This window comes from Peromyscus eremicus, chromosome 1 (assembly GCF_949786415.1).
Source record: "Peromyscus eremicus chromosome 1, PerEre_H2_v1, whole genome shotgun sequence".
NCBI classification, from domain to species: domain Eukaryota; kingdom Metazoa; phylum Chordata; class Mammalia; order Rodentia; family Cricetidae; genus Peromyscus; species Peromyscus eremicus.
In genome coordinates this window covers 60350928-60374068 of record NC_081416.1, presented here as the reverse complement: position 1 = coordinate 60374068, position 23141 = coordinate 60350928, and the positions used below count along the sequence as shown (strand labels likewise).

The 23141-nt window shown below is 53.7% G+C and overlaps 1 protein-coding gene across 1 annotated transcript; it reads right to left on the bottom strand.

The window, feature by feature from the left end:
* Positions 1 to 625: 625 nt before the first annotated feature.
* Ctsd (cathepsin D) lies at positions 626 to 12871 on the bottom strand. Its single transcript, XM_059264293.1, has 9 exons — positions 12689 to 12871; positions 10493 to 10652; positions 8338 to 8461; positions 7627 to 7745; positions 5642 to 5862; positions 2102 to 2224; positions 1695 to 1839; positions 1506 to 1604; positions 626 to 1415 (listed from the first exon to the last, which is right to left on the bottom strand). Exons 1-9 carry the CDS (start codon positions 12754 to 12756, stop codon positions 1248 to 1250), a joined length of 1227 nt encoding a protein of 408 aa, XP_059120276.1. The 5' UTR covers positions 12757 to 12871; the 3' UTR covers positions 626 to 1247.
* Positions 12872 to 23141: the final 10270 nt, after the last annotated feature.

Genomic DNA, 23141 nt, shown 5'->3' with positions numbered 1-23141 from the left:
GCTCACCCCTTTCCTCCTCTGAGACCCACCCCTCACACCAATGCTTGTACAGTGACTGCGGCTCATGACCAAGGAGTTCTGATCTATGAACCCTAAGACCCCAGGCATGCAGACTCCAGCACTAGCTTGACTCGAAAAGCAGAGGCCCAGACAGGAGGGAGGCTGCCCGCAGCACCCAGCAACAGCTGAAGGACTGACTGTTGAGAAGGGAATGTATGAAGGCCTAGATACCCAATGGGGCTCATTCCATTTCCTCTGGGGACAGGGTAGTTTCCTGGCAAAGTATAGTAGGTGTTGGCCTGGCCACCTCTGAAAATGATTCAACACAGGCCCTACCCCAGAATTCTAGGCCTGCACCAGTCTCCGGCCAAGGCCACATCCGGCTGCTGACTACTGCCTGAGGTCCCAGAAACTGCCAGTTCCAGCCCAGACTCATCTTGCCCACAAGGCCAGACAGCAAGCCAGAGCCTTGAGAGTCCTCTCTGTGGGCTTGCCTGACCCTGAAAGCCAAACCTGGGCTCCAGCCCCACCCCAGCCAGCTTGACCCTGAGTGATCGAATGAGCCCTCAGAAGCACATCCCCAGACCCCAATTCGGAAGCAGTACGAAGCACACGGACACAGAGAAAGAGGTCCAAAACAACTGTATTTGTATACCAGCTTTGGCTCCCAGCCACATGGCCCAGGATGAAGGCGGCAGAGGCCAGCCAAAACCAGTCAGCCATCCTGCCTCTGCCCCAGGCTAAGGCCTGCTTTCCCGGGTGGGTGAGGTCAGGCCCCAGGTGACACCCTAGGTTCACGGCTTTCCTTCCGGTTCATCTTCAGGCCTCTATCAGGCCAGGATACAAACAGTGGGGCAGTGGAGCCCGGTGCCATCCCTAGGCTGGGTGAGGGACCTAGGTAAGGTTTCTAGGAGGGATCCCAAGAACTATTGGCCTGCTTTGGAACGCTGCCCCCGCAGCAAAGGGCAGCAGGACAAGGAAAGCTACCAAACCAGTAGGGGCCTTTCAAGGCAGCCCTTGTACTGGGTGGTCCTTGGCCTCCTTCAGACAGGCAGAGGGCAGCAATCTGAACCCAGGGACAGAACCACAGAACAGAACAGCTGGACCAGCTCCAGTCAGGCCTCCCAAGGGCCCAGCAATGCCAGGCGAGTGTGAATGTGTATGAGTGGGGCAGGTGGAAGGGTGGGGCTGGCTGGCTTCCTCTACTGGACTCTGATCCATTTCCCTGCTGGTGGGCAAGGGGCAGGCTAGAGTGTGGCAGCCTTGGCGAAGCCGACCCTATTGTTGTCTCTGTCAAACACAGTGTAGTAGGTGCCGATGAAGACATCGCCCAGGATCCAGAGCGGCCCACTGGGAGGGGGTATGTCCATCCCCATGAAGCCACTCAGGCAGATTGTCTTTCCACCCTGCGACACCTGCAAGGCCAGAACGGTCACATGATCACAAGGTTCCCATCTCACCCAAGGTGTCCCAGATTCACACTGCCACTGCCCGCACCCACTCACCTTGAGTATATACTTTTCTGGGGATAGTTCATAGTTCTTGCCTCCTAGCTTCAGGGTGACAGAGGGCAGGCTGGATACCTTCTCACAAGGGATCATGTACTGGGAGACACAAAGAGAACATGGCATTGAGGGTATGGCCTCCGGAACCCCCTCTGCCTGCTGGCCAGCCCACACAGGCCTGTGGCTTACCTCGCCCTGGATAAGAGGTACTGCTCCAATGGCTTTCTGCAGCTCCTTCACTTCTTCCACAGGCCCCACCAGAAGAGACGTCCCTGTGTCCACAATAGCCTCACAGCCTCCCTTGCACAGGGTCAGGCCATTGGCCACATCCAACCTATGGGGCAAGAGTGTCTCCATTACCTCACCCTGTCACAGGTGAGTCTGGGGCATAGCTTGTCTAGATATGGTCCTGGAGACACATACTTCTTTTTCATCAGGACCAACCAACTCATACAGAACCCTGAACGGTCCAGGATTGCAAAATGAAAAGACTCAAATGGCAAAGTAGCCACAAATGGCTGGTAGGGCCCCAGGCTTCCCACATGCCACACCTACATAACACTCCCACCCCACCCCCAGCCACACCCATGACTCACTGGTCCATGTGCACCTGCCAGTAGGCCATGCGGGTGACATTCAGGTAGGACAGCTCCCCCTCGTAGTACTTGGAGTCAATGCCGCCAAGCATCAGCTCCCCTCCAGGTTGCTTGTTGGGGTCCCTAGGAAGAGAGGAAGTAGTCAGACTCCACCCACTAGCATAGGAGGGTCATCAGAGGGCCAGAGATCAGAAGGAAGGAGTTACGTGGGGCAACCAGGGAGGCCTTCCTGGGGGATGGACCTGGGGAGCTGCTGAATACAGCTGGACCTGCTCTGGGTCACTATATTGTCCAGAATGGCAACTTTGCCTAGACTTGAGTTACTCCACATATAAAGCAACATCCTTAGCCCAAGTTATTCCACTCTGAGTGTAAGCAGCAGGAGTGACTCTACATCTTATTGACACCAGCAAATCCCCACCATCTGTCAGCACACCAGGAGAAACAAACTGATAAATGACAACTGCAACTATCAGATCCCAGCTCAAACAGACTCCAGCTTATCAGTCACACCAGATGAAAACCCCTTACCTGGGACTCCAAAGAGACAACCCAAGGCTGAAATGCAGCAGGCATACTGACCAGTCACTCAGCATGAGCCTGGTGCAGGAATACTATCATGGCAAAGGACCCTTGATTCTATCCCCAGGCTGTAGGCTCAAATAGATTCTCTTGCCTCTGAACTCAGTGTACTTCCAAAGTGACCCTGAAAAGGGCCTGCCGCCAAAACCTACAACTCACGTTGAGTCCAAAGACTTCTTATGTGGTTCCCTACATTCTTTCTGGTGTTTGTATCAGCTCTCTATCTACAGCCTCTCCCGGGCTCTGCAGCCTCTGCAACACTTTCTTAGCTATTTTGGAACGTGAACATATAGAAGCATTGTGTGAGGGTAACGTGTGGCCTGTTAGTGTCTGTAATTAAGATCTGAATCAAAGTGGCTGGAGAGATGGCTCCGTGGTTAAGAGAGCTTGCTGCTCTCGCAAAGGGCTGATTTTAGTTCCTAGCACCCAAGTCAGAAAGTTCACAAACAGCTATAACTCCAGCTCCTGGGAATCCCAACACCCTCTTCTGGCCTCCACTCATGTGCACATACTCCCACACAGACACACAACAATGAAAACATTGAAGTAAAAACCTGTGATGCCAGTGGCTGGCCATCAAGCAAAATTGGGATTACCTGGCAAACTGCAATAAAACTTATTTAGCTTGTGAATTTATAGTTATTCAATAAATTCTAACACTGTGGACACAAACATGTCCATCTATATTTCCAACATGACACATTCATGATGCCCTGCCTGGCCAGGGATAAGCCTAGAGTACAGCCAGCCTAAAGCTGAGATCCTAAGCAAAATTCCTATTTCTAGATCTGCTGCCCTGCTGAGCATCCTTGATCCCACAGGGATGGGAAGACCCAGAGAAAAGAGAAAGGCAGAGCCTTTTACCCCAGGGAGGGGCTTCCAACCTAGTCTCACATAAGCTGCTGGGTACAGCTGGTCCTTCTCTGCAGGACTGCTGGCTGGGGGGGGGGGGGGGGGGCTGGGAGGCTCAGCCATTGGTGGCCAAAGCCAAGACTAGAGTCAGGCTGGAGCTGAAGGACAGGGATGCTCTCTGCCTGGCAAAACTCACGGGAGGCTTCTAGGAGGAAGCCGGGGCCACAGCCCTGAGAGGCTAAGCTGGCTCCATCCACAGCTGTAGCACTTGCTATCTAGGAATGCTCTGTACCCACGCTCAGCTTCTCCTCCAAAGCCTTCTCTCAATTCCCCCACCTCTAGTCTCACTGGGAATGCCTACCACAATATCCTCAAGCAGTAAGGGAGTGTGGTATATAGCTACAAGGCTGAATGTTCTTAAACAGTAAGTCTAAGCTTGTCACCTCTAACCCGAGGGACAGGGGAATGTGAATGTCATGCCTGGCCAGGCATCATCCTGGGGCACAACCACCTAAACCTGAGAGAACATTTTCATTTCAGGATCTGCCATCCTGCCAGGCCTTCCTAACCGGGCTCTGCACCTTCCTCCTGGCCAGTGTTATATTCAGGAGCCCTGAGACTCATCCTGTTCTCCTACCCCAGACTCCACCCTGCCTGGCTTTGGCTTGTCATCACCTCTGAAAGCCCAGATGGAAAGATGATGGGTACTGGCCCTGCCTCTTCCCTCCTCACCCAAGTCCCACCCACACACCTGGTCACACAGCCACAGTCCCTCACTTTGCTGGTTTCACACCTGCTTGCTCAGCAGCCACACCTGTGGGTCATCAGCCTGAGACCTGGCTGGCAGAGTAAGTGTCCTGGGGCCTAAGCTGTAGCTACCACATCCTTTCCTACTTGCTGAGCCTGGGGTGGGGGTGGGAGGGGCACTCCTCCTAGAAAACAGATTCTGGCAAGAGAGGTTATCTTGAGATCCTAGAACCAAGCCTTGGGACTTACAGGCAGGTGGTATTTGAAGACCACTAGGCCCTAATGCACCATGGGCCTGGGAAAAGACTACTATTGATAAGTAAAACAGAGGTCTCCAGTCTGCGACCTGGCCAACTTTTTCAGACAGTGTCTCTATATGTAGTACTGGCTGTCCTCAAACTCACAGAGATCCTCCTGCCCCTGCCTCTTGAATGTTGGGATTAAAGGTATGTGCCACTAGGCCCAGCCTGGCCAAGTTCTGGGCATCCTCCTGCTCTAGAAAGCAGAGCCCATGGGTCTACTAACACTGTCCATTCAACCATGCCCCTGCCTCTAGGAAGCCACTTTGCCCAGAGCTGAGCAAGGGACAAAAGTAGACAGGGAAAAGCAAAACTAGAAGATTCTGGGCTGGCACAGGGCCAGTGACCCACAGTCAAAAGCTAGGGGGTCAGGCCTGGCAACAGCATGGAATGGGCATTTGGAGGCTACCCTTGCTGAGGCATGCAAGTAAATGAGCCCAGAAAGGAGGGTGTGGTCAGCAGCAGCTCAGAGTAGGAGGCCAGCTACTTACACCCAGCCCACACCCAGGAGCTGAACCCAGTAAGTGAGGAGCCCCATATACTCAGCTGTCCATCTTGTTTGAAAGCTACGGTTGGACAGGCCTGCAGGAGGCAAGACACCGATGCTGGCGGCTCCTTGCAAGGTCGTGTGTGTATGTGTGTACGTAGGTGGGTGTCATTTGTACGGTGGGGAGGATCTCTGCGAACAGGAAGGTCTACGACTCTCAGTGTATAACCAGGGCTCTCATTCCACTCCACCCCCCACCCCCCTCCGCCAGTGACTTCGGACTATGGAAGGCTCCAGAGTTGTGTCACAGATCAGGACTCATACCCATGTCTCTCCTAGCCACCAGCAGCCCAAGCAGGAACCACATCTGCTCTCAACAGTCCCAGAACCCTAACAACCCTGATCACAGGAGGGAAACCCCAACAGCCAAGACCTCCTAGCTGAAGCCCCTGGCATATGGCTTTCTTTCCCAGGCAGATACTAGTAACTCCTGCCTGCCAGACATCCCAGCCATATCCCTCCCCCTGGAGCTGAGCCCGGGGGAAGGTGCGAGCCACGCCTCTCCTGCTGCACCTGTTCAGGTAGAAGGAGAAGATGTTCTTGTCCACCAGCTTCTGTTGCATCAGGTTGTCAAAGACTGGAATCACACGGTTGACAGAGATACAAGGGTATGCCATGCCCAAGATGCCATCAAACTTGGCTGCGATGAATGTGATTCCAGGCTGCTTGGTGGCTTCTCCAAAGATCTGTTTCTCCACCTTGATACCTCCCGATTGTGGGGAGTTACATGGCACCTGCAGGCCAGAATACATATGTCACAGCTGACATTCCCTTTCAAGACAACCAAAAAAACAGAGAGGGTGGATAGAAGTGCTGAACATAGCCACACAGCTGGAAACAAGGAGATGGTGTCAAAAAAAAAAAAAGTCCCTCTCTGAGGGACTTATGAGGACCCTGTGTTAACCAGAGATGAGAAGAGGGAGCAGAGAGAGAGAGATGCTACAGCCTCAGCTCCCATCACCTACACCCCTCCATATCTATATCAACCAGGACAGTGTTGTTCTTGCCCTCGGACATGGGGACAAGCCACTGAGCCTGAAGCCTGAGCAGCTGGGTAAGCCACAGCAACTGCCACCCTGAAGCCATACTCACTCTGCCCACCATCTGCCTGCCTACCAAGCTGAAGCTGCAGACAGAACCAGAGCAGGAAGTGGAAGGAGCTGCTGCGGAGGACATGTCAGAAGGATGTAATGCGGGTAGTTAAAAACATCCTGTGTATCGAGGGGCCCCTGAGAAATATCACAAGGAGCCCTCCACAGACAAGGAAAGGGCAGAGCTCTGATCTCATAGGTACAAGGTGTCACTCTCCAGACAAAGACCAGATGAACAGGATGCTGGCTGGACTCCCAGCCCCAACCAACAGGGCCCAGTTGATGGGATTTGCAGCTTCCTGCCCTCGGACCCCTACAACCCTGCTGTCCTGATGCTAACTCAGGGGTGGTGAATGGCCTCTCCTTGGGGAAGAAGGCTCAGCCCGTAAGTTCCCCCTATAGACAGATAAAGAGCCCATCCCAAACACACTCTCTCTCCTGGCTCCTTTACGGCATTCGTGCCAGCATAGACAGGGGTTTCCATGCCATCTCAGCCTCAAAAAGCTTCAGGGACCCTTTCTATCCCCAGGCCTGGCCCCTTGGCCCAGACCTTCCTCAAGTTTTTTTTTTTTTTTTTTTTTTTTTTTTTGTATTTGTTTTTCGAGACAGGGTTTCTCTGTGTAGCTTTGCACCTTTCCTGGAACTCACTTTGGAGACCAGGCTGGCCTCGAACTCACAACAGAGATCCGCCTGCCTCTGCCTCCCGCGTGCGCCACCACTGCCCAGCATTCCTCAAGGTCTTAAGACACTCTGGTGGCAGCTGGGCGGTGGTGGGACACGCCTTTAATCCCAGAACTCAGGAGGCAGAGGCAGGTGGATCTCTCTGAATCTGAGGCCAGCCTGGTCTACAGAGCAAGTTCTAGGACAGCCCGGGCTACACAGAGAAACCCTGTCTCGAAAAACAAAACAAAAACAAAAAGACACCCAGCTGGCACTTCAAATCTAAAGCATCCAGCACAGTCCTCCTCAGCCAGTGTCCCCAACACCAGCCAGCAAGCAGCAGATCCGCTTATGGCTTCAGCAGCTGCTCAGGGTGGTAGTCCTGACTAGTCAACACTGCACACCCCAGCTTTGCTTCTCCACTCACTCTGCCAACCCTGGGAGCTCCTGGCCGTCCCTCCAGTTCGCACACAATAAGGCTGCCCACTCCCATGTCCTTCCCATTTGCTTTCTTAGCATCAAGCATGCTGGGCTCTCCTGCCCCAGGGCCTTGTTCAAGTGGCATCCTAATCTAGCGGGTCTGTCTCTGTTTCCTATCACTCAACACTGCCACAGTCATCCAAATTCAGCAGCCCTGGCAGATGGGTGGAGCTACCCTGCCCTCTCTCCTCAGCTGCAGGTGCTCACAAGATGAACCCCTTGCCACAGCAGGGCCTCTGAGCTCCAGGACAGGCCGCAGGGACTCACCGACACAGTGTCCTGACTCAGGTACCCAGAGAGGCTACCTGAGCCGTAGTGGATGTCAAAGGATGTGCCGTTTTTCACAAAGGTGCTGGACTTGCCGCTGTTGTACTTATGGTGAATCCCTGCAGGAGAGCAGGGCCGTTAGTCTCTGGCCTCCCTGGGATGCTGTGGGAGGAGCCCAGGCTACTTCTCTAAGTTGGCCTCTGGCCATGACCTATGCCCACACACTGAGGACCCCTTGATCTTGGCCTTACATGTGGCCCAGCCCTCAGATGGCTCCATCCTTGACCAGCAAGATTCCCAGCCTCAATGACAAAGGCTGCAGCTGACAAGTTACCTCAGGGCAGAGCAGAAGAGCAGGGCCGGTTGGATGTGGTGGATATGTGGGCAATCCTTGTCCAGGAGGTGGTCTCAATCTGGGTATCCACGAATCTCAAGCCCAACCCACCTCCCATAGCCTCCCAGAAAGGTTGGACTTCAACCTTTCGGATCAAGAGATGAGGCTGGAGCCCCAGCTCTCCAGAGAGAGGGAAGTCAATACCAGTTGTTCAGGGGCCCCCACAACAGGGCCTCTGTCGCCCTGACTGTTCCAAAGGCCACTGAGCGTGGCTGAGAGCGTAATACAGCCGAGCCAGGCACCTTAACCCGGCGCCCCTCGTCTCTCCTCTAGATCCTTGGCAGAGGTGCTGGGAGAGAGGGCAGCGGGAGACTCACAGCAGGCTATGTCCAGCAGCTTGCAGTGAATGGAGGGGACCCACAGGTTAGAGGAGCCGGTGTCAAAAACGACTGTGAAACACTGTGGGGGGGTCCCGATGCCGATCTCACCATAGTACTGGGCCTAGGAGAAGAACGAGGTTCATCAGGGTGAGAGGAGGTATCCGAGAGGGCTTCTGGCTGTCTAGGAAACCAAGCCTAAAGGGCCCAGGCTGAGGGAAGGAGTGCCCTGGGGTCCAGGCCTCAGCTAGCACATCTATCTCCACCTACTGAACCCTGAAGGGGTAGGGAGGTTTCCAAAGACTAGATTCTAGCAGGGTGGGCCTGAGACCCCAGTACTGAACACTCCAGGACTCTGGGCCCCTTCAGCAAATGTACTATGGGGCTGGGGAAGAACTAGACAAGTGGAAGGTGACACCAGTGGTCAGGCAGGCCTGGCCCTCCGCAAGCCCAGTGATGGAGAAGGCCAGCCCGGAAGGCCCCTGTATCACAGTATCACACCTGACTCTGAGGGCCTTCGTTCCTGCCCTGTATCTGCTCCACAGGCCTTAGTCTGGAGACTGTCCTGTGGAATCAGTGATAAGATGGCCCACCCCTGGAGGCAGTGGTACTGCCCCCAACTTGGTCACTGCTTCCTAGTCGAGAAGGGTGGCCTTGGTTTCCCATTTATTCACAGAGACAGCAGGGACCACCAGGGCTGCCAACTCCAGGGGCTAGGCAGACACACGGGTTCCCAAATCCCTCTGAGGGGAAACTTAGTTGTTAACTAGTGGCTATGGGTCACCCATATTCAGTCTACCCAGGAAGGAGCCTGAACCACTGGTGGATACAAGACCCAGGGTCCAATCTCATTTAACTCCAGCTAGCATCAGAAAACCCAAGAGAAATGACTAGGGAGGGGAAAGAGCGTTACTCAGCAAATTGTGTGTGTGTGTGTGTGTGTGTGTGTGTGTGTGTGTGTGTGTAGGAAGTAGCCAGCTGCACTCAGACAGGCAGACCTTCCATCTTCTTCAGCCAGTCATGAGCCTGGGTTTCATGCTTCCTGTCACTGCCACAGCTTGAGTAAGACAAGACAGAGGGAGGGCACTGCCATTTCAGCCCAGTGGGCACAAAGCCCAGGGTTGTACAGCCATCCTGGGCTTATAAGACTTGGAGGCAGGGGCACAAGAGATGTCAGGCTCTAGCCTAGAACCTTCCCCAGAGCTGGGACCAGCTCACTATGTGACTTCCAGAATGTTTTCTCTCTGAGCCTGTTTCCCCTTCAAAGACAGTGGTGGGCTGCTGAGCCAGACCTGTAATCCCAACTACTCAGAAGGTCAAGATAGGAGGATTCCAAGTTCAAGGCTAGCTTGGGCAATTATCTCAAAATAAAAAGTAGAAAGTGAGTACAGAGCACAGGGGTAGAGCAACTGCCTACCATGCACAAGGCCCTAATCAGTTCAATCCCCAGAAAGGGGGTGGGGCCTAAAAAAGCAAAGAGGCAGTTGGTCCTGGGGGGGGCATGGACAAAGTGATGGTACTGGGCCCAGGGGATCAGTCTAGCCTTGCATGGGACCACGCACACAGAGGCTCCAGCAAGTTATACCTAAATAGGTCCAGGAACTGTTCCCCGAGGCTCCCACATCTCAGCCCTAGGGCAGGCTCAGGCCAGACTGGGTTTGATTCCAGGCTGCTCTACACACCATGGGATAGTCCTGAGAATGAGACTGGACACCAGCAGCAGTTCTGAGCTAGCAAGCCAGCTCTGAACTGCGAAGTCAGTGTCCAAGACTTAATGTGGGGTTGGGGAGGGCATGACTGGCGGTGTGCTCAGTGATCAAGCACTTGCCCATCCTGCACGGGGTCCCAGGCTCAATCCTAGTACCACAAACAAAACAAAGGAAAACCCTCAAGACCCAGGAAGAACCTTCTGCAAGTACCAAGCAAGGCCACCCTACTCCATCCTTTAGCCTGAGCAGGCCCCTGTCAAGGCAGGAGGAGCGAGGATTGTAGGATGGCAGGAATGAGGAGCTGCTAAGTAAGGAAGTGGCTGAACCTGGAAGCCCACCCGACTGACTTCTGCCCCATGAAGAACTGCCGGCTACTGACCCCAGGAAGCTAGCCCCTCCCACATTCACCCTTCAAAGCAAGCCCCCCCAAACACAACCCCACTCACATCCAGGTAGTTTCTAAGTATCTCTGACACTGGCTCCTTGGTCTTGGCAGTTGACTGCATGGAGTACTTGGTTATGGGACCCTTAAGGATCAGGTCTTCCACAGAGCCGCCCACCTCCGTCATGGTCCGACGGATAGATGAGAACTTGTGCAGAGGGATTCTGTAAAGATGGGATAGAGGTATGTTAGGACACAGCTTTGACCGCTGTCCTCCCACCTCCCTCCTCTTAGTACAGAAGGACTCCCAGGCAGCATGCGCCCAGTGCTTCTGAAAACCAGGTCCACTCAGATGGCACCGTATACCTCAAACTGGCCACAACATATAATAAACTCCTGCCCCAAAGCCATAGGCCTAGCGGCCCACCAAGCCAGCTAAGGGGCACCCCATCACCACCAGACTCCTCCGTTCACAGTCAGTCACAGAAGGCTCCAGCCTGCCTCACTCCTCACATCCAAGTGCAGGCTAGTGTGCCCACCCCTTCCCTTCACCAACCACACCGCCGCCGTCAGGTGCTCCTCACTCCAGAGGCAAAACCAACAACACATACTGGTCCCCAGCCCTCTCTGTCAGCCTACTCTAGTCTTGCCCGGGTTAGTGGCTAGTGGGTTGCACTAGGCTGTAGCCAGTCACTTGTGCCCTATGTCCTGAGGAACCCAACCCTGCAGGAGGAGAAGGCACTGGCACAGGTGCATCCAGAGCAAGATGCACACAGGACTCCAGGACTAAACCACCGAACCTGGTGGCCCTTAGCCGCATCTGTTGCCACGTGGACTCTACAAAGATGTGCCCCCCACCCTAGGCTTGCAGTGACAGCATCACCCTGACCTCCCTGAAGGTTTTTCCCCTAACCATGCAGATGCTTGCTAGCCAGCCCTGTCACCCTTCACAAAACCCAGCACTCTAACCCAGGTACACCTACATGTCCTACCAACACACAAGACTCATGGTCCACACATGCTCCACGCAGCCCACTAAATGGGGAATTTTCCCATTAGACAGCAGAGCAAGGAGTCACTGCCCTGTCATCCAGGCCACCTCTCCACCCCCAGTTTGCTCCTGCTCCCAAGGAGAGCTGGCCTGAGTCTGTAATCACTTGACCAAATTTCCCTGCCCAGGGATTTGTATTCAAGGTCACAGCTGGCCTTTCCTGGCACGCTGAGGGAATGAGTACTCTTGAAAGATAGGAGTCTTGCCTAAGAGTGGTGGGCTGGAAGAGCCAGGCTTCTGGCCTGGGAGTGTGTGAGGGGCACACAGGCTGCAGGGGTCAGGAAACATGCCAACAGCCAAAGGTACCAAGGATGGTTAAGAGTGGCTTTGGTTCTGGTGCCCAGTCCCCCGGGAGCTTGGAGTTCCCTTCACCACTGCAATGCCACCTCTTCCCAGAGAAGGGAAGCTTGAGGGTAGGGAGGGCAAGGCCAGGGCAGGATCAAGCCTAGGCCACTCCCTACGATGGCTCCACTGAGGCTACCCACTCCCAGCTAGCAGCCTACAGGCTGTACTTCTTCCCACCCAGCTCTGGTGCCCAGCCGGCCGGGCCAGCTCTGCTCCAGCAGCCCATGGCTTCATCCACCTGCCACAAACAAGACTCCGCTACGGAGTGGGAAAACAAAGGCCACCACAAAGGCCCCATCTAGCACAAAGGCTGAGTCCACAGGCCTGCGAAGGGCCTGGTCACCACTGGGGCAGACCTCAAGCCCAAGGTATTTGAACTGGGCCACTCCATACCTCCTCTCTCTGGGACTTGTGCGACTCAGGGAGTGATTCACCACCAAGACCAGAGGGAACATCTTTGAGTAAACTTCTGTGCAGTAAACACCAGGGCACGGCTGTTAAACAGGGTCCCTCAAAAAGAAAGGCCTGCCCAGGTTCTTGGGGACACGAGCCGACTGGGTCTTCTGACTTCCACAGCTGAGTTGGTAGTCACCACAATCCCACCCATGGAGAAGCTCTGCTCCTCGGAAGCCCCCCACGCTGGGGAGGTTAGAGCCAAACTCATTTATGGCCACTCTACTGTCCCCTCCGTCCGACCACAGGAGTGGAGGGGGGTCCAGGAGACCCCTATATGCTGAGTCTCTGGCCCCATAGTCTGCAGGGCCCTGAGGAAGGCCTCGTTGAGCGAACAGGTGCATTCCAGCACCCGCTGGAGCACGCGGGACTCTGGAGGACGGCATCACCGGATACAGGCCGGGTCCTCACCTGATGAGTGCAGAGGCGGATGCGGCCAGGAGGCCGAGGGCGAGCAGCAAGACGCTGGAGGTCTGCATGGTAGCGGCGGCCCGGCGAGAGCGAAGCTGATTGCTAAAGGTCGCGCGCTTATAGCCGGGATGACGCCGCAGTCCAGCGGAGTCAGCTGATCGCTTGTTTGCCCCTCGACCGGTCACGTGGGACGCGGACGCGGGGCGGGGCGACCCGGGGACCGCCTACAACACCTCCCGGGCGCAGGCGTGCGCCGCTCCAGGCTTGCGCGCTGCCGCTCTGGAATCGGGAACGGGAACGCGCCAGCTGACTTTCCCGGGACCAGAGAATTCCTGGATGAGGGTCACGTGGGGAAAGAAGACCGCGCCTATCCTAGTACCGGAAGCATCCATTGGGGCGAGCCCCGCCCTGGGCACTCTCCCTCCCCAACCTGTCTTCTTGCAGAACTGGGGTTCTTATTACCTAGATGTCATTATTGTCTGGTTGGGCCCTGACCCTCTCCTGGACACCAGCTTAAACCCAAGCCTCTTCCCTGTCAGCCCTTTTCCTCCTTGGAGCCTCTCTGGACTCTGAACCAGCAAACTCCATTCTCTTTAAGGGTCCACTTCCTACTCACCTCCCCAGAGCGATGCCCCTTTTCTTTAGGCTAGAATACCTAGCATGCATATTCATAACGCAGCACCCTCCTGGGACCGTGTATCTAATGACATAAGGGTCCAGGATCTATGTGAGCTTGTCGGGAAGGTGGGGGAGGGGAGTTCACAGTGAGAAGAGGCTGGGATTGTGTTTGCCCTTTGGGTCTTCACTAACTCACTCCTTAATGGCCTGCTTGGTGTCAGCAACTGAATTAGGTGCTGTTGGAGAGAGTCAGGGTCCATCTCTCAATCACGAGGAGTTCACAGCCTGAAGAGGCGTTTAAGGAGAATGTCCTCTCTGAGAGGTAATGTCTAAGCAAGGACAGGAACACTGAGGTGCTTTGCAGAGGGATATATGAACTGTTCCAGTTCCCAGGTCCAGGGCTGCAATTCTCATCTGTTCCGGCACCAAGCTGGGCACTTGACCCCTGTCAAGGCTCCCCACTCAGGGTCAGCGTTATGGCTACAAGTGTGTGAGCACACCCTGCCTCCACAGTCAGCAATCCACACATTGCCTAACCTTGGATATTCTAACCCCAGCTCTTGCCCTCTACTTCTCTGGGTCTAAGACTATCCTCTGGTAGCTCAACAGACAGGACCTGGCCTGGAGTTGTCACTTGCTTTCTAGGGATGCTATCTAGAGATAACGGCTGGACCATGGATGGGCAAGGTCAAGTGTCCTCTGCGACACTATGCTGGGTCCCTTAGCCCTGTCATAGATAGTGTTGCAGGGTGCTCAGGTGCCAATACAGGCATCTATGAAATGACTAGGCTGCTGAAGTGAATGGACAGTGTGTGTCAGCATGACTAGAGGCAGGACATAGCTGTGAGCTGTGCTCATGTGTGAGGCTGACACAAGAACCAGGCCAGAGCAGCTGCACTCAGTAGGGATGCAGGCCCTAGCTGGTGCATAGCCTGAGGGGAATGAGGAGGCAGGTAGGGGAAGCCAGCCTAGATATCCAGCCTGTGCAGCTACAGGGTAAAGGGCTGACAGGGACCCTCAGACACCCTCTGCAGTCTGTTCTCTGCAAGGAACACTAGCTGCCTCTGTCCCTGGGTTTTCCTGGACCTGGTACGTGTAGGAGTCCCACAGTCTGTGTGAGTGAATACCTGGACGCACCCAGTCCTAAAGTTGCTAGCTCCTAGAACCTGGCAGGCTCAGAGGTGGAGGTGGAGGTGTGTGTCTTCTGATCTCCTTTTAACTTACAGAGCTCAAGGGTGGACCACAGCTTCTAGAACTCCTGAGGTCCCCCACCCACCCCCATACTGGAGTATACCCTTTCTCTCTGCCTGTCTCAGGCCCCCAGACCCTCTGCACTTGCTAAGCTGACTGAAGCCATCTTTGCACCAGGCTTGCCTTTGGCATTCTCCAGCCAGTGAAGGAAGGGGGTCAATGTGTTCAGGCCCTGCAGTTCTGTATTTAGTCATCCACCTTTGGTTCAGAGATGCACTCAGCACGGCCCATGACCCTTGCCTACTCTACCATACGTTGACCCTGGCGGATTTAGACAGGCCTTTTGACTTTAACAGAGCGGAGGGATTTCTTCATTGCTCCGGGTGCACCAGGCCAGAGCAGTTGCATTCAGTAGGGACACAGGTCTTATCTGGTAAGTCTGCATAGTCTGACGGGAATGAAGAGGCAGGTGGGGAAGCCAGCCTAGATATCCAGCCCGTGCAGCTACAGCACATGGAGCTGCCTCCAGAAGAGGAGTGGCCCTGGGTCCTCCCTAAAGGCTGGGCCCTCGGATTGGGGAGCTCCCTAGCATCTTCCCCATCCCAAGCCTCTCCTGTCCATTTCACAAAGGGTCCAGCAACAAGGGAAGGGTGGAAAGGGAAGCAGACCTGTCTAGCACCCTCTCTCTCTGTAACACCTCCTCCTCGTGGAGACATTCCTTGCTTAGAGACCATCCCCACCCAGCCTTGGCCCTGAGGTGAGATAGCCCAGGCTCATGTGAGCAGAAGCTACTCTCCTGGACTTCCGCTTCAGAGCCCCCCAAGGGCCACACTACGCCTCGTGGGCCAGGCCCTCTGAGTGCATTCATCTTCGGTTCCCATGACGACTGAATAGCAACTGCACGCCAGGCTCTGCTCTGGGTGGCAGGAAAAGGGAACAATACAGAAAGTCCTGCCTTCCTGGAGTCTGTACTTCAGGTGAGGACAGACAGAGCAGGAACCAGGCAGTTCATGCAGACCTCGAAAGCTGATGCAGGAAGTCATGGGGGGGGGGGGGGTTGCAATCACAGAGGCCTCATTTGAGCAGCTCTAAGGAAGTGGACAAGAGCCAGGGACACTGGAAAATTAAGAGGCCAGAAGGCGGCTCGAGTCTTGTTCAGTTGGAGGAGGGGAGAAAGACTGGGAGGAGTGGACACGGACACTGGGTGCTCAGGAGAGGGAGGAGGCCAGCTGAGAGATGTAGCAGCTGTCCAGGTGAAAGGAAGCAGTAGGGCCTGAACCATGAGGCAGGGGAAAGAAGTCAGCTTATGCTCTGTAGGATTTCTTCATTGGCTCCACAGATTGGAGATCAGTAGAGACAATGCAGACGTGGCTATCTGAAACAGCTGGACTAGTGGTATCTGATGGGACAAGAAGGGTGTTCCGTGGGATGAAGGATCCTAGGGAGGAGAGTAGGAGCTCAGCTTTGCATGTTCAAGTCCACTGTGTGCCTGTAGGGTATGCCTAAGGTACTGGTGAGTAGCAGTGACTGAGTTGGGAGTCCAGGAGACAGGGCCACCCGAGTGGAAGTAGTGCATCATCCTCATCCAAGGTTTCATCCCAATCAGACTAGGTGAAACCAAATTCGAGGTTTGCAAAAAGCCTGTGCACAGAAGAGGTCTAGAGATTGAGCCCTGGGCTTCCCAACATTATGAGGCTAAATCGAGGGGACACAACAAAGGAGACCAAACAGTGGTCATCTGGAGGCGAGGCCAAGAGAGAGGAGTGCCTGGGAGCCCTGAAGAAAGTGTCTTATGGGAGGAGTGGCCATGAGGTTAGTCACCTTTGCTGAGGCATGGGGTGGAAGACAGAAGCCACCATGAGACACTGGTTTGGGCAATCTGACCTGGACATCAGTCATTTCAGTGAAGAGGGGGTGACTATTATGTTCAGTAATCAAGACAGGATGGTGTTGACAGAGAAGTGGGAAGGAAGAATGTCACTGGTGTATCTGTCCAGGTGATAGGAAGGGCATTGGAGAAAAGATAATCTTGAATAAACTGCAGATGAAGTAGAGTTAATGATCCTTCTCTCACATCAAACTGAACAATCAATAAATCCCAGAGGCACTGGAGACTTAGGGGGAAGCAAACACACACAGATGGCTTTCTTCGTGACTTGGGAATCAGCAGATTTGGGAATCAGCAAGTGTGGGGAGGGGATTAGTGTGAGTTCCAGATCAGTCTGAGCTATAGTGCGGGACACTTCCTTTAAAAAAAATAAATAAATAAACAAAAATGGCCAACTGCTCTGAACAATCACATGACCAAAGATAGAATCTCAAGGGCAATTATTCAGAACAGATGCCTGGCACCTGCCATCACCAGGGCATTACAGATTGAAACAACAATGAGACACCACTGCACACCTACTAGGTAGCCCAGATCCAAAAGGGTGACGGCATTGTTTTAAGGCAGGGCAGGGAGGTAGTGGGCAGTCCCACTCATTGTGGTGAGGGTGCAGAATGGTGTAGCCACTTTGGAAAACAGTGTGGTGTTCTCTTTCAAAACCAAATGTTCTCTTGCCATACAATCCAGTGATTGTTCTCTTGGGTATTTACTCAGAGAAGTTAAAGATTGAAGTGAAGCATGAAGGCTTGTGACTGTGAGGAGGAAGAGGTGGGTAGAATTGGAGAGCAGTCTGGGCCACTAGACCCTTTCTCAAGAAACAGAACAGAAACAAACAAAACAAAACAAAACTTACGTTCTCACAAAACCTTACACATGCAGAACAGTGAGAACTTTGTGCACAATGGCCCCAACCTGATGGAACCCAGCTGTCTTTCAGGAAGTGGTTGAATTAAAGTGTGGTATGTGTCCACCACCTCGGGGTGACAAAGACTTGAGCTATGGAGTCATGACATGAGGATCCAGAGGAGCACATTGCTAACTGAAAAGGCAAAAGCATTAAGACAGTGAAGTGAATTCGGAGAAGAGTGGGAGAGGAAGGCAAACAGATGTATCCGAGGGCTTCTTCATGATGGCAGCACTCTTGTCTAATAGGAATGGTGGAAATGTGACATGCAAGAGGCTGAAGGAGCAGCCCAGGCCTGCCTCTGGTCCTGTGTGCCTTGAGCTCTTAGTTAAGGGTGACTAGGAGTAGAGCAGGGCTCCCATGCTGTCTAAGTACCTGTCGGTGGTTCCTCTGAGCCAGTTCCCAGACCCCATTTTCTCATTTCCCCAGCTCCATTGGGAGGCTGGGAAATGTCTGTGAGGGGTTCTGGTTGGAGGTTCCTACTCCTGCCTCACATCAGCTGGCCTAAGCTCTGCTAGAGAACCTCTATTCCTCGTTACCAAGATGCATGGTCAGGCAGAGCTCAGCTTTGGCTGGGCTTTGGGTCACACAGCTTTCCTTCTGCATGCTGTTTCTGTAAGGTGACCCCAACAGTCCCCAGCCCCAGCCTCCCCACTCTCTCTCTTTCTGGCTCCCAGGCCCTGTCTTCTGTGCAGCCTTTATTTTACTCTCTACAAAGGGCTGGGTATAAACTGGGGACATCAGGATGGGAAGAAACTCCAGTGGTGTGTGTGTGTGTGTGTGTGTGTGTGTGTGTAAGCCTTCCTTGGAGTTAGCCTCCAGGCCTGCCACCCTTGCATGTAGCCTCTGAGACCCCTGTGCCATTAGCTGTCACTAAATAACACAAGGAGGAGCCATGTGCAGACCCCCCCCCCGACCCCCACAAAGCGCCGAGATGCCCACAGACTCTCTAAGTGCAGGGCAGAGGGGCTGTGCAGGAGAAGGAGTGGAAGGAGCAGATGGACTAGAAGGTTGTGGGTGGCCCCACTGCTAAGTGGGAAATGGTTTCACCCCAACCTCCAACCTTGTGATGAGGTGCTGAGTCACCCCATTCCTCCTCCTTGCCCCTCCTCCTCTTGGCTGAATCACTGATCTGAGCCCTCAAGGCCTAGCTACTCAGGCCCTAGGAGGAAGGGGGTGTTGATCCCTGGCACCCAACAAGTTTCCCTACAAGTTTTTCATGGGGCATCTAAGGCCATCTGAAAGAATGAGCTATAGTTCAGCTGAAAGGAGGGACCTTAGCTGGTGGGGGGAAGAGCAGGGTTGGGGCAGCTGGCATAGTCAAGGCAGGGGGCTCCCCTTAATACAAAGGTAACTGAGGATCACCTTCAGCCTTCATGACACCCTGTTCAAGACTCCCCGGGTGCCTGAAGGTCTCTAGTGATTGTCCTAACCATGAGGCCAGCTTGGTTTCCAGGAACAGCAGAACCCTGAAGACAGGTCACCCCACAAGGACATCACCCCCAAGCAAGTGTAATCACCTTCAAATCTCCCTACAGAGCCAGAAGTGAGATACTGGCCGGCCAGACCATAGCTGGACCAGAACCACTCATCCAGCCCACCTCCCACCCTGCCCAGTTCCTCCTGTTTAAGCTGGAAGCTCTCACCAGTGCCGTGAAGTGCATCTTCCCAACATGGCTTTGGGGATAAAAACCCCTTCTTGCCACTTTACCATAACTTTGTTTTACTGCTTCTTTGGGGTGAGTGGCCATAGGTGACATGTTGGCAATCCAGAGTTGGGCTTCTGGCTTAGGACTCATTACTGGCAGATGTAGGGTGTAGGGCTGAAAGTGGACACAAGAAGGGAATTGGTGAAGAGAAATCCAGGCTTCCATTGACCCATAGGCCCTCTGGAGAGGTTAAGCCTAAGGGTCAAGCCCTGGACTGCGGTTTTCCTCCATCTTGGTTGTTCTGGGGGAGCTGGGCATCTGTCAGTCATATGGATACCCCAGGAGCCCACAGATATGTGTGCCTTATAGACCACTGCAAAATGGCTGGGTAGGTGACTTGCTATCTTCCAAGTTGGCCATTTTGGAGAACAAGGTCAGGAGAAACAGAGAAAAAAAGAGGAACCTGACCAAGAGAGGGGTTGGTGGTCGAGAGGGACAGCACACACAGACCCTGGGGGGCAGAAGTCTCCAGGAGCCTGGCAGGTGAAGGAAGGCTTGTGAGGAACCTAGAGACGACAGGGCCAGCTAGTCGGCCATGAATGGTGTGTGTGAGCATGAAGCTGGGGTGGGGGAGGCAGAAGGCAAATTTACCCTGCTTCACTTAGTGCCTGGACAAGCTCCATCACCATCACCTGGGGGTAGACGGAGTGCTTGCAGGTGCTCCATGCCTTCCTGTCAGCTCTGGGTGTGATGGCCATTTGTGTGTGTGTGTGTGTGTGTGTGTGTGTGTGTGTGTGTGTGTGTACCTAGCTGTTAGTAGACACCTGTCTTGATATTCCTGTGAAGGTATTTTCTAATGGAATTAAATTCATCCTCAGCAGGTTATGAGAAAAGCACATGATGTGGGCAGGCCATGTCTAATCAGGGAAGGACCTTCGAGAAAAATGCTTCCCCAGGAGTAAGGAACCCTGCCCTCTTCTTGGAGGTGCAGCTGCTCCTCAACTGAGGCAAGTTGTTTAAAATAAGCTTCCCTCCCTCCTCATATCTTCATATCTGATGAAGACAGACAGACAGGCTTGAGGAAGGAGTCCCGGGAAGTGTCTGGACAGTCAGAAGCCACGCAGTCTCACCACACAGTTCCCATGGTGGGGAGGGGAGTAGCAAGGAACCAGAAGCAGCTGAGAGGCCCAGAAGCTAAAGGGCTGATCTTGAGGTAGAAGAGAACAGGCTTGAACTAAGACTGAGGCAGCCAGGATAGGAGGAGAGGCCTGATCACAACAGCAGATGAGGGCTTGCTTGAAGCACAGGAAACCCTGGATTCCACCCCCGGGACTGTAAGAGGTGGAGAAGGAAGGAGGCAGGATGGGGGACAGGGAGGAGGAAGAGTGAGACAAAAGCAATAGATGCTGGGACACAGAGATGCAGTCACGCTGCTTCCTGCCTGTGTCTGTGTCCTGTGACTGCTGTCATAAGGGAATACAAACCGTGGACTTAGAACAACACATGCTTATTCTCTTGCAACTCCAGAGTCCAGAAGTCAAAACTTAACGGCTCTGCACTGCATTGTGTTTCATGGGCATACTGGGCTGGTTCAGGGAAGGCTCTAGGAGAGTCTGTCCCTTTCTTCCTCAGCGTCTACTGGTCCTAAAATCCTAGGCTAAGACCCTACATTGCACCTCCAAAGATTTCACTCTACTCTTCACTTCCCCCTTCACACCTCCAGCAGCCACCTGCTTTCTCTGAAGAACCCATCTTTTGCACTGTGAAGTCCCATCTTCCATCTCAGCTGCCAGGGATCCAGAAAGAGACATCTCAGAATAGGATGTTATTCTATCTACCATACTACGATTGGTGGAAATGGAGAAGGCTGTTTGGAGTAGAGAGCACGTGGGATCTGGGAGTTGAATCTGCCACTGGAGTCCCCAGGACCAGCACGTGAGGTTGGAGAAAGGCTGGAGAAATTTGCATGAGGATATGATTGGTTGAAAACAAAGGCTGGGGGAAGAGTAAGATTATGAAGGGCTGAACCCTGATGATGAGGGGAGGTCAATGGGGAAGGAGAGGTGAGGTTAGGTGGAATGGGCCATTTGGGTCAGAGTTAGGTGATATGGGCCAACAGGAAGAACAGAAGGGACAGATTCTGAGGGTTGGCTGGTGGCCTGGACTGTGCATCTAGGATAGTCATAATGATCATCACAGTGACTTAGCAGGCCTGGGCTGGGTTCACTTTGGGGCCTGGTTGGGTGTATCAGGTGTCTTGGAGCATTGCCCGAGAGCTCTACAGCTGCCATCTCTTCGCTCTCAGAACTCAGGCGTGGGTTTGTTTGCTGGTTTGTTTATTTGTTTTCTCACAGCTGAAGGACCTTTTCTGCCCCAAGTTCTCAACCCCCAACATGAACATCACTGCAGATATGGTAACCAACAATATCACTGAAAATAATAACCACCGTCAACATCACTATAGATATGGCCACCATCAACATCACTACAGATATGGCCACCAATGTTTCATTAGGAGAGAGGCCAGCCTGACCTCCATTGCCAGCTGCACTGGGCTAGATCTTGGCGGATTCTGACTTCCCAACACTGTAGGGACACAAGCCGTTCTGCTCTACAGAGTGTGTCCCTGCTGCGGAGTGAAAGGATGGAGATGGCCCAACCTCTCTGTTTTATGTTTGTGGTCCAGCTCCTATACCTGAGGCAGGGCCACATCAACCTTAGGATGACCTTGACATGCATGGTGGGCCTTGGAGAAGAGAGCTGGCTCCTGAGATGCCAGAGCAGGGGTTCATCCTTCAGTCCTGCCCAGGGAACCTGTTTTGCAGGGCTCCAGGAAAAGACCTTAATGTCTGCTCTCCACCCATAGCCACAAGGCCTGTTCCCCAGGGTAGGCCGGTGGTGGCGGCGGTCAGTACCTTTCTGACTTTGGGATGCCAGCTTCCTGTGGCACTTGCCCCTCCCAGACAGCTGGACAAACGGGTCTGGGGTTACAACACCCCCTTCCTTGGAGCAATGACTCAAGAGGAAAGGGAGTGGTAGGTGGGCCATGTGTCCCCTCCATTCCTGAACAGCATCCCAGCTCTTCCGGTCTCCATGGCCTCGGTGAAGCTGGCTGGAAGGATGGGGCAGTACATCTCAGAGGTAAATTTGAGAGCCTCCACTTCTCACTGTGGAGAGTGATTCTGGCAGTGACACAAGACTGCCCTCAGCAAGTTCCTGCTTCACTTGTAACAGTGAAAATAGATCACCCCATGGCTGTGGGTGGAACCTTCACCTCTACAGGACCTCAGTATCTCTACACGCTCTGTTGGTTCTGTGGTTCTGATGAGTGCAGGGTGGGTTACCTAGCCACTCTGTCCCAGTGTGGATGCATGCACAAAGCTGAGGGACTTTGTCTCCCAAGGCTAGAGGGGATAGATAGAGCATGAGAGAAATGTGTAATATCAGGTAGGGTCCCAGAGGCAGGGCCAGAGGGCTCCCAGGAGTATCCTGATCTAACCTGAGTGCCAGGAGGGAAGGTTGCCCAGAGGCTAGAGCCCAGTGGGTGAGTTCCACACACAGCTGAGATCAAGGAACACAAGCGGGACACAGGAGAGAGGCCGCAGGTGTGTCGCTGAACCCTTCCCTCCTATCATAGGGACACTATAGCTCTAACAAGGCATTCAGTGAGCTTCAGCTGTACTTAGCCTGGAGCCTTCGGAAATCAAAAACCTGAAGGACGGAGGTGTAGCTCCATTGGTACTTGCCTAGTATGCACAAAGCCCTGGACACATCCCTAATACCACATAAGCCAGGTGTGGTGCACACCTATAATCCCAGTACTTGGGAAGTATAGGCAAGTAGGATCAGTAATTCAAAGCCATTCATGTGTACCTAGGGAGGTAGACTACTAGGCTAGCAACACCTTCCCTGCAGGGGGATCTGGGACAAAACCTTCTGGAATCAAGCTCTCAGGACAAGAACTCTGTGGTTAGTTGTCACAAGAGGGTGTAAAGCTTGAACTATAGTTAGATTTCATGTCTGGACCTGGGCAGGGTCCCAGGTTTCTATGGCCTGCCTCTAAGAGAGAGAGAGAGGTCACGGGTGGGAGGCAAGAGGGCAGGAAGGTGTCACAGGGGATCCCCAAACTCCCTGAGTCCATAATACTCAGGCATACCAAAATGCCACTCAGAACATGTTAGGCACTGTGTTCTAAGCCTCAGC

Excerpts from the sequence above, each read along its gene's own strand:
- Ctsd (XM_059264293.1), bottom strand. The coding sequence starts at position 12,756 with ATGCAGACCTCCAGCGTCTTGCTGCTCGCCCTCGGCCTCCTGGCCGCA. Across the intron at positions 1,840-2,101 it reads TGGCAGGTGCACATGGACCA|GTTGGATGTGGCCAATGGCC; the intron begins GTGAGTCATGGG and ends CTTGCCCCATAG. Across the intron at positions 1,416-1,505 it reads CAGAAAAGTATATACTCAAG|GTGTCGCAGGGTGGAAAGAC; the intron begins GTGAGTGGGTGC and ends CTGGCCTTGCAG.